At 39.1% G+C, this 11,120-nt stretch overlaps 1 gene segment (V, D, J or C); it reads left to right on the forward strand.

The window, feature by feature from the left end:
* The first annotated feature begins 493 nt into the window (after window positions 1-493).
* On the forward strand, window positions 494-998 carry LOC144368952 (putative non-functional T cell receptor beta variable 23-1). The segment is given in 2 exon segments: window positions 494-542; window positions 649-998. Coding segments are annotated over 2 exon segments (399 nt in total).
* Window positions 999-11,120: the final 10,122 nt, after the last annotated feature.

Below are 11,120 nucleotides of genomic sequence, written 5' to 3' on the forward strand. Positions count from 1 at the left end.
TGAATAAAAACTGAGTTAGCGAAGAAGATAAAAATGCAATAACAGGGAAGGATGATTGTTTAATGGAATAAAAGTTTATGAAAGAACACTTAAAAATTTTAACCAAAAATGTGTCCAAATATAACACACACACACACACACACACAGGGAAAGAGAAAAAATATCTTCAAAGATTTTCACTAAGGCATTCACAGTGTAATCATTATTCAGCAGTAGTATAGTGTTTTTATTTTGTTATTTTGCTTATTTTCAAACTTTCTGAAATATGTCTATCTGGTTGATGTTAGTAAAAATAGAATTTTGCAAGATGCTTCCACATGAATAAAATATAAACCAGTTGTATTTGTTACATCAGGATGAAAGCTTTCCTTCCAATATCAGAGAGGGTTTTACCACTCACACCTTGATTATGAGTCACAAAAGGGATCATGTGACAAGAACGTCGCTGATAGGGAATGAAAAAGCCTCATCCTTTCGCTACTCCAATGTGACCATGGGCACGAGTGTCCTCTGCTGCCTGGTGCTTTGTCTCCTGGGAGCAGGTGAGTCCTGAGCTCAGAAGATAGCTCCTTGTCCTGGATCCAAGCCTCTTTCCTAGCCAGGGTCCCTCCTGGACTAGTCCATAACTTCTGCCTCCTTCTCTTGCAGGTTCTTTTGTTGCCGAAGTCATCCAGACTCCAGAACATCTAGTCAAAACGAAAGGACAGAAAGCAAAGATGCACTGTGTCCCTACCACAGGACATACCGCTGTTTACTGGTATCAACAGAAGCCCAGCAAAGAGCTTCAGTTCTTGATTTACTTTCAGAACCGAGAAGTTCTTGATCAAATAGAGATGGTCAAGCAGCGATTCACAGTTGAGTACCCCCAAAACTCCCCCTGCAGCTTGGAAATCCAGTCCTCTGAACCAGGAGACTCAGCCCTCTACTTCTGCGCCAGCAGTCCATCCACAGCGCTGAAGCGTTGGTTCCTCTTGGTGCATAAACCCATCACGGCCTGACTCAGGAAGCAGGCGATGCATTAGGTTGGAAGGAAGTAACAGATCAGCTGGAGCCCGTATAAACCACAGCGGAGCCTACACAGGCCAAAGGGCCATGGGAAGCCTAGGAGGGATGGGCTGACCATGCTGCAAGAACACCACCTGGGGGAGGGTCTGGGCTGCCGCCCGCTGCTCTTCTTTTTCTTCTTTGCTCTGCTTCATTCTTTTCTCTCCCTACACACTGTCTTTCTCCTTTTGTCCAGTCCTCACAGTGAGAATAAGACGGTCACCAAAGATCATAAATCCGGTTGGCACTGTTCCACCCCACTGATAAGGTCAGCCCCACTTTTTCTAAGCCTGGGATTAAAAATCTCAAGAGAAAGAAAGGATTAGTCATGACTCAGCTGTGACCTTCTCATAGAGCACTCAGCTCAGTCATGGATGTGTGTATTTAAAATCATACAAATGTTATTTTATTATGGTTGCTATTTTCCTCTTAGATTTTTTTCACTCAGCTCCGAGTAAAACATGGCATTTTAGTCTCTTGCTAAATAATGCACAGTACTCCATTCTCACTTCTGTGAGAAAAGATACCTGATTATCCTCCAATTTCCTGCCACCATTGCAAATACTCGAATAAATCCCTTCATGACCCTTTGTAGGTTTATATGACTAGGATCATGATTGTTCAGACATGGACGACTACATGTTTATTTTACTTTATGGTTGACCAAATTTCTCCAGAAAGTTTTTTCAAAATTACCTTCTACATCTGCAACACCACAAACAAGGGCATAAATTTCCCCCCCATATCCTCGTATCTCCTTAGGACAGTATCCAGCAAGCGAAATGGCTGCCAGTCCAGCAGTGTGAGTACATTTAGGGGATCCCAATCTCTCTTGCTTTCTCCCAAAACATCATCAGTATTTATCATTAAGATGCAGGTAAAAGAAATAAAAGTAAGAATTTAATGAGAGGGAAATATTATACCACTATTCCTAATAATCATCAGCAACCTGAAAAGCTGAACAATGCTATCAATCTAGAAAGCTAAATTATTCTCTTACTTTCTCTTTTCCTTTCTTAATTGATTCTTCTGATCACTAAGGAGTTTGGCCACTTTTTCATGTGATGTTGATCTCGCATTTCTGTTCTCAGAACAGCTTGTTCATTTTTAGACCATTTTATTGGGAGCTCTGTAGTTTACTCAGTGATTTTATACTAGGTATTAAATAGTCCCTTTTTATTTTAGACATTGAAAATGTCACCTCCTAATATGGCGCCACCATATTATCTGTCTCAGTCAGATTCCAAAGAGCCAGTGGGCATGGGGGAAGCACATGACCGCTTCCTGAGTGGGTGCATGATAATTAACTCCACTATCTGAATCAGACCTCTCTCTGCCATATCCCTAGGCTTCCAGAGCAAGCTCCTCCATTATAACTCACATCTTTGAGCACCACGGAAGTTTCCAGTCAGTGCTGCCCCCCAAACTACTTTCACCCCTAAAACAGAACTTCTCATTCAGAAATGCTCGGAGAAAAAAATTATTCCCTTTAGTTGTGCTTTTGGTCAACTTGATTCAAATTAAACTTTTTCCTTTTCTTTTTTCTAATTGGATTTTGCTGCCTGGTACAGGAAGGAGACAGTAACACTTTACATATTTTCTTAAAGACTTAATATTTGCCTAAACATGATCCTTTTTATGGCTAGATTCCATCCACTGAAATCACCAATCCCATTAATTTCTTGGTCTGACAGCTGATCCATTTTCATTCCACAGATGCTTGCAAAACTGTGTTCATTCACTAAACACAAGATAACTAAAAAACTTCCAGTTACATTACATGGAATTTCAGCTGTTTTGGGAATTGCCATTTCAAAGTTTGTTACTTCAAACGGGTAGAAGAGGTTGTTGTGAGAGAATGCAGCAACTGAAATCAACCTGCAGTGCTGGTGCTGGAATAACGTGGAAAAAACACATCCTCAAGAAAAGTTGGAGCACAGAAAACACCTGAAATGATACACAGAAACAGTCTTTTGGAAATTCTCATTTGGGACATCCTCTAAATCCTGGAAACTTGGTGTTGAAGATTTGATTTGACCAACTGTTGCTCAAATGATTAGCATGTCAACAAAATACACTTGGATAGCATTTTCAGATGTGGTATTAATCAACAAGAGCTTGGCCATACCAAATGTCAGCTTCATAGAAACTGGAAATTGAAAGTGCCTCCAACAGAAAGAGACAACACGAACACTAACAAGGAAAGGCAACACCAAGATTTCCTTGAAGAACTTCAAGAAGAAGAGACAGTTGGGAAAATGTCAACAAATGTCAACATCTATCTCTGTGGAAAGTGACACAGACAAGAGGGAGCATCTCAAATGGGTCTGGCTGAGATGCTTCAAGACCTTCACATTCCTGAGATGCACTGGGAAAGAAGAGGCATCAGTGGTGACAGCCTGAGCCATGGCTATAGATGGCTTCCACCTCTGTGGGCTCTCCTTACTTACTACAAAACAAAATACCACTTATTGTCCACTCCATCTCTGCCTCCAAATGGCAAGAGCAGAATAAATAAGGACTGAATATGAATAAATAAGGCTACTTCAATTTAAAAAAAATAGTAGATGTAGGAAGAAACAAGAAAATATAACCCATACATGGAAAAAATGGGCAGTAGAAATCAACCATGAAATAACAGATTCTGGAAATTTCAGGTGGGGATCTTTAAGCAGCCATTGTAAAAATACACTCAAGGACTTAGAGAAAAATAGGGTCATAATCTCGTCTGTTGATAAAATTGATTAACCCATAACAATGAAAAGGGTGGAATTACTATATTGATAAGGAATGAGATAATATAGCTGCAATAGATATTAATATGTTGGAAAAGTATCGTAAATTGGTATATGACAATAACTTCTATGTGGATGAAATAGAAATGGAATTATTTGAAAAACACAATTTACCAAACTCACTCAAGATGAAATAAGAAAGGCGAAGAACTTTATAAATTAAAACTAATCTCCACAGCAGAGGAGACATGAAGAGAGTCTATAGAATGGGAGAAAGCTTTGCCAGCTACCCCTCAAACAGGGGATTAATATCCAGAATATATAAAGAACCCCAAAATATAACACCATAAAACCAAATAACCCAACCAATGAATGGGCAAAAACATCAAATACAAATAGCCAACATTATATATGAAAAACTCTTCAACATCCTTAGCAATCAGGCAAATGAAAACCAAAACTACATTGATTTCATTTCACTTCACTTAGAATGGCAATCATCAAGAATACAAATAATAACATTTAGGAAATATGTATACATTTAATTTTTCATTTCCTTTTTCATGCCACTATGTTCACATTGATATATTAACTTTTAAGTGTCTTTTTAAAAAAATCTATATTTCTAATGAATGGTCTTAGATTGTACACAGAACATTATCTGAACAATTTGAGAAAGGAAAATGTAAAGGAGGTAATAAGGGTGTTTCAAAGTAAATAAAATCCTTTCTGATATGAAAGTTCCATTGATTATATTACATTTCCTTTGATATATATATATATATATGCATTTTGTGATAGACAATTAATTTCCTTCCTCCTTGAAGTTTATGTATCAATACAAAAGGCCAAGGATATAAAACACTCTGTAATTGTTTTTCTTGCCTTTGCTGAAGATTGAGTGTGATTTTAATAACAAACCGATTCTTGTTTTTTCCTTAGTATATTTTTCTTTTCTTTTCTTGCAGTAGTGACAGTGTATGTTCTCAAAATGTAGGAAGGTACAGATATAAATAGTAACTTCAAATTCCTACTGTACTTTTAAAAAAAATCATGTGGCCCTTTGAATATTTGAACTGCTAGGCTGTGGTATTCATCCCTATTTTAATTTCACAGAAATAAATATATACTATAATATGAGACCTAACACATTAGGAAGTGCTTTATTTATATCTGTCTCTATATAATTTAAGTTTTAGCTATGACAATAGAAATATCTTAAAGCATTCTATATTCACGTTGCCTATGTTAGTGTTTTTTAAAGTTTATTATATCAGATGTATAGTGTTTGGCATAAGTTATTACTGTAGTTTTTCTTGGCTTTTTGTTCATAAAGAATTTTCTGAAGGAATGGTATTTTCTTAAGGATTGGAAATAATCACATTTTAAAAATACAAATAATGGCTGGATCTGGGGCACTTGCCCAGCATGCATGAGGCGCTGGGTTCAATCCTCAAGACCACAATAAATAAATAAATAAATAAGGTATTTTAAAAATAAATAAATAATACAAATAAGAATAAATGCAGGCAAAGATATGGGGGAAATGTACACTCATATTTTGTTGGGATTTCAAATTAGTATAACCACTTTAGAAAGCAGTATAAAGATTCCTCACAAGATTAGAAATAGAACCACCATATGATCAGCTATCCTGCTCCTTGGCATTTATCCAAAAGAACTAACATCAGCATCCTATATTGATATATGCCTACCAATGTTTATAGCAGTGAAATTCACAATAGCCAAGTTATGGAACCAAATGGTTACAGAAAATGTGATATATGAGCACATTCTTCCATAAAGAAGAATAAAACTATGACATTTGCTGGTAAATGGATGGAACTGGAGAATATAATGCTGAATAAAATAAGCCAGACCCTGAAAATCAAGGATTGAATGTCTTCTCTCATATATGGAAGCCAGAGCAAAATTAGTGAAAAAGGGGATGAAAATCCTATGAAAATAGAAGGGAGAACCATACAGTAGAGGAAGAGGATAGAGGGAGAGAAAGGAAAGTGAGGAAAGGTGGAATGAAATTCACCAAATTAGGACAAATTTGAATATAAATATACTATAGTGAGTTCACCTTTATGTTTATCTAAGAAGCACCAGTTAAAAACTGTAACTAAATAGAAGGAAGATCAGTAGAGTGAAAAAGAGAAAATAAAAGAGGTAAGAGGAAAGGAAATAGGAAGTATTTGGGACTGAAGTAGAGCAAATTATATTCCATGCATAAGTGACTATGTCAAATTAAACCCTCACATCGTGTATAACTGTAGTGCACAAATGGAAACATTAAAAACAGATTTTTCTCAAAGGGAACTACAAACCCAGATTCCTTTCTTGATAAATTCTATAAAATCTTAAGGGAAAAAATATCAATTTTCCATAAACTTTTTCAGAATTTAGGAGAGGAAGAAATGCTTCACAATGTATTATATGAATCCAGCAAAACCCTAATGCAAAAAACTGATAAAATTCTCCAGAACAACATTATGATTAATGATAAAAAAAAATCCTTCACAACACACTAAACTGGTCAATTTCAAATATGTATGTATACACGCATGGGTTTGCACATGTGTATATTTATACATAAATATGTATATAATGATAATGAAAAATCACCAAAAGTACAGGAGAAACAATGGTTTCACAGGCAGAAACCAGTGCAGAATAATGAAGAACTGCCATTTGACCATTTCAGAGAAAACATTTTGCAAAATCTAGTACTTACTCGAAAACACTTGGCAAAATGTTACTACAGCTTTCCCAGTCTGATGGAAATTACTTACAAAAGCTTTATAGCTAAAGTCCTGTTTAATTAATAAATGTGGAGCACTTTTCTTCCATAATAGGAAGTGAGCTGTGATGTTTTCTCACTGCTATTATTCAACATTATATTGCACATTTTATCCAGTGTGCTAAAGAAACAGAAATGGGAGAAAAATTTAAAATATTGAAAAGGAAGAAGTATCACTATCTGTAGATTATATGATTTTATATAGAAAAATAACAAATTGATGAAGAACAATTGTAAATAGTGAATTCAGCAAGATCACAAGACACAGGGTCAGTATTTTTAAAAATCATGTTTTATTTACTAGCTACATACAACTTTAAAATAAACTCCATAAAATAATAATATTTACAATAGTATCAATAACAAACTAACAATAAATTTAGCAAAAGATAGTCAATGAAAAACTACAAAACATGGCTAGGGAAAATTAAAGAAAACATTTATAAATGAAGAAACATATTATGTTTATGGATTGGAAGTTTCACTACATTGAGATGGTACCTCTCAACAAATGATGTTGGAACAACTGGATGAACAGAAGAAGAAGAAGAAGAAGGAAAAGGAGAAGGAGAAGGAGAAGGAGAAGGAGAAGGAGAAGGAGAAGAAGAAGCTAGACTCTTAACCAATATCCTAAATGAAAATAAATGAGATATGTCATAGACCTAATTCTAAAACACTAAACTATAAATATTCTAGAAGAAAAATAAGAGAAAAACTTGTGAGTTGAGAATAGGCAGAATTTCCTTAGACACAGAAATCACCCACCAGGGGTAAAATAATCATTTCTCCATTGGCATCCTATGTGCTGGTGAATGTGCTACATAGAGAAATCACTCATGAGGGGAAGGGAGTGTCCAGAGTCCTTAGGATCTTGTCCACACACAACAAACAGCTGTCAAAGGATATGATGCTGGATAAGACGGAGCAGTGTGCCCTCTGCCTGTGGTGGAGGACAGTCAGAGGGAATATGTATGGATTTAAATGTGATTCCAGGGCCATATGAACCCAGAGGAGGAGAAATATTGGCCGTTGCCATTTAAAACTCTCTTGGTTGTCCATAAATTGGGGTCGTTTTCAATTCCATGCCCATCTGATCCTACCCCATGTCTTCTCCACCCATTCCTCTGCTAACCATCTCTCTCCCCCTTGGCCATGGATCCTGCTCCCAGAATGATTTCTGCTTCTCCTTGCATGCATCTGTCCAGAGTGGCTGAAGGATGGCCTCTCACCCACCAGACCTGAGCCCTCTGTTCTCGCATCTGATGTGATCTCCCAGAACAGCTCCCCAGTCTCACTTTCACCCACACCACTCCATACAGCAGGGGGCAGCAACACAGCACCTTTGGTTTAGTTTGCACGTAGGGACAAAGCCATTTTTCACACTAAGGGCAAACCAAAAATGGTAGTCCTCATTATCGTTACCCAGTATTAATCAAACCCCTGGAAAAGCAATTCACTGGAGTAAATCCATGTTTCTCTTGGAGTTGTTTATAGAAGACACTAGGAGGGAAGAAGGGAGAGGTCACTGGAAGATACCGTATGGAATGTGTGCAGATGCTGTGAAGTGTGCTCTGCACTCCTAAATAAAGCCGTGACTTCAATGCAACACAGGAGAGGGAGAAGGAGTGGGGTACCTAGACAAGTGAGGCCACAAGTGGGTGATTATAGAGTCTGGGTAATGGAGGTATGTGGTGGCCCCTTCGTCTATTGTGTCCACTGTGTGTATGTTTGAAATGTTTAGAATGAAACATAAAAATATTTTAAAAGAAGTGTAAGGGAAATGAGGAGAGGTTGGTCAATGAGGACAAAGTTACAGTTAGAAAGGAAGAATAAATTCTTTTGTTCTATGTCGCTGTTGGGAGCTGCCCATAGGAGCTGAGCGCCCCCTAGCTTTGAGCGATGGAAATGTGGAGACGTGGCCAAGCCAGCCATGGGTTGTGTGTGAGCTGTGAGCATGTTGAGTGCACAAAGCGGACTGGACTGACGATGCTGCTCTGTCTGAGCTGTGCATGTATGTGTCCCTTTCAGTTGCTCTGCCTTTGATCATCACACAGCACATGGGATGGGAGTGGCCTTCCAAGATGCCAGTCAACCTACTGACCACCAGACATGCTAGACTCAACCCCCTGAAACCTGACCCTTTGCCTTATATGAAAAGAACATTCCACTGAACTCCCCTTTTGTGTCTCTCCCCTATGTAAGAATAAAGAATTCAGGTGGCTCTCTGTCTTTCCACAGACCCCTAAAGTCAGAGAGCCATCCCGGATTTTGAAAAGGTACTTCTGTGTGTTGCGTGCTTCCTTCAATGTTTTCTTAGTTGTTGAAGTAGTCAGAGTTTGTGAACCCAGCACAGGTCACCAGCTCAGTTAGATGGCAATATGGCACAGTCAGTTGAATATAGTTACCATCATTCATACAATGTGTACTTCCAAATAAGAGAGGCTTTTGAATGTGTTCATGATGCAGAAATGAGGAACACTTAAACTAATTATCCTGACCTGAGAATAGGTAAAATTTTCTTAGAACACAGATAGCATAATTTGATTACTGTCCCATGTCTATAGAGATCAAAGCATCTCATTAAATATTGTCTGTCAATCAAAAATAAAATAAATTAAAAACTTCAAAATAAATAAAGAAGACTGTTATATAATCCCAGCTGCTCTGGAGGCTGAGGCAGGAAGATCTCCAGCTCAAGACCAACCTCGGCAACGTAGCAAGGCCCTAAGGACTTAGAGAGACCATATCTCAAAATAAAATATTTTAAAGGTGAGGGGAGGTTCTGGGGATGTAGTTCAGTGGTTTGACCCTGAGTTCAATCTCCCTCCCCCCAACCTCATCCCCACCAGAAAAGACTGTTAACTTGATGTGCAGGAGGACTAACTAGGGTAGGCTGCCACCAGGGAGAACCAAGACACACACCTGAAGCAGCAAGGAGCCAGCTGTTTCTTCAGTCGGACAAGATTTCACACTACCTCTGCAGCTGGGATGTACTGGCAATTTATTTTATTGAAATGTGGAACATTTTCCTCCTAAAAATAGGAATATTTTATGTTATCATAAAATTACCTTTTATTAGCCTATTTTCAGTTATTTCAAATCATGAGTGAAGGTGAATTTCTTTGAAAGCCACATTAAACACACACCTGCCTACAGCTGGCCAATATTTTCAGTAAAGATCTGCACCCAGGAAACATTTACCAGAGAAGCAGGAGTCACTAAAATCAGGATCAATTTGGTATCTTTCTGTTCTTTTAATGTATGAGCTCAATACTATCAACTTTCCTCTTAGAATCACCCTCATTTGGAACGAAGTTACTAACTCTGCCCTCTTTAAACAAATAAAAAGTCCTGAATTTTAGAGAACTTATTTAAATTTCATAGTTTGCCTAGAGCTGAGAGCAAATGAATAAATGGGGGTTGGGGGGTGGAAATGTCCTAACATTCCAACGAGACCAGATCCCTTAAGAGTCTGTCATATCAGGAGGAGGATGCTTCCCTGGACAACTGAAATAGCTACACCGAGGGGAGAGGGAGAAAGACAACTCTGGAATTGTCAGTGAGGAGCCTGGAAAAGAAGAATCAGTAGAAAAATATCTCACCTGTCACCATGTGAGATAATGACTCTGAAGCCACAGGCTGCATTGGATCTGTCTTCCCCCAAGGAGGTTTAAGTACTTAATCCAAAGCACCCTCTGCCTGAGGCAGAAAGGAGGGAAGGGGAGGGCTGGGTCCTGCTGGGCAGGGGTGTGGCTGCACCTTGCTCTGAGGCTAGTCAGGTGGGAGGAGGATGATGTCACTTCCGGAATCCTTCCCATTTCCTATTGCCAGGCCCTGTCTCCCCAGTGCTCAGAGCTGGACACACCTCCTTCCTGCCTCCCCCTGCCATGGGCTACACAGTGCTCTCCTGGGTGCTTTTATGTTTCCTGGGAACAGGTAAGTTTGGGAAAGAGATGAGGAAATCCCCGCGTTAAATTGCCCAGGGCCTGGATGAAGCTGACTGCGGCAAGATGACTTTCCTTAGCTGTCTCCAGCTTCTGTCTTTCTTCCCCCCACCTCCCCGCAGGGTCCATGGATTCTGGCGTTACTCAGACCCCAAGGAAAAGGATCACAAAGACAGGAAAGAGCACTGTGCTGGAATGTTCTCAGACTAAGGGTCATGACCGAATGTACTGGTATCGACAAGATCCAGGGCAGGGTCTACGGCTGATCTACTTCTCCATTGGTGTTAATGACATCAGCCAAGGAGAGGTCTCCAATGGGTACAGTGCCTCTCGGACAGAGAAGCCTAAATTCTTCCTCACTGTGGAGACCGCCACCCCCAACCAGACTGCTCTTTACTTCTGTGCCAGCTCTCCTTTACACAGTGTGCCTGGGCCACCTGCTCTCTGCACAGAAAGACAGGCACATGGGTGAGTTACTTGGTCAGAGGAGCACAGAGACCTTTCTGATTGTGGGCTGTGGGATACTCTGAGCTTGAATGGTCCTATTGAGTGTGAGACCCCAATTGAGCTTAGGACCACTTTGGGTCAATG

Source organism: Ictidomys tridecemlineatus, chromosome 2 (genome assembly GCF_052094955.1).
Source record: "Ictidomys tridecemlineatus isolate mIctTri1 chromosome 2, mIctTri1.hap1, whole genome shotgun sequence".
Lineage (NCBI taxonomy): Eukaryota > Metazoa > Chordata > Mammalia > Rodentia > Sciuridae > Ictidomys > Ictidomys tridecemlineatus.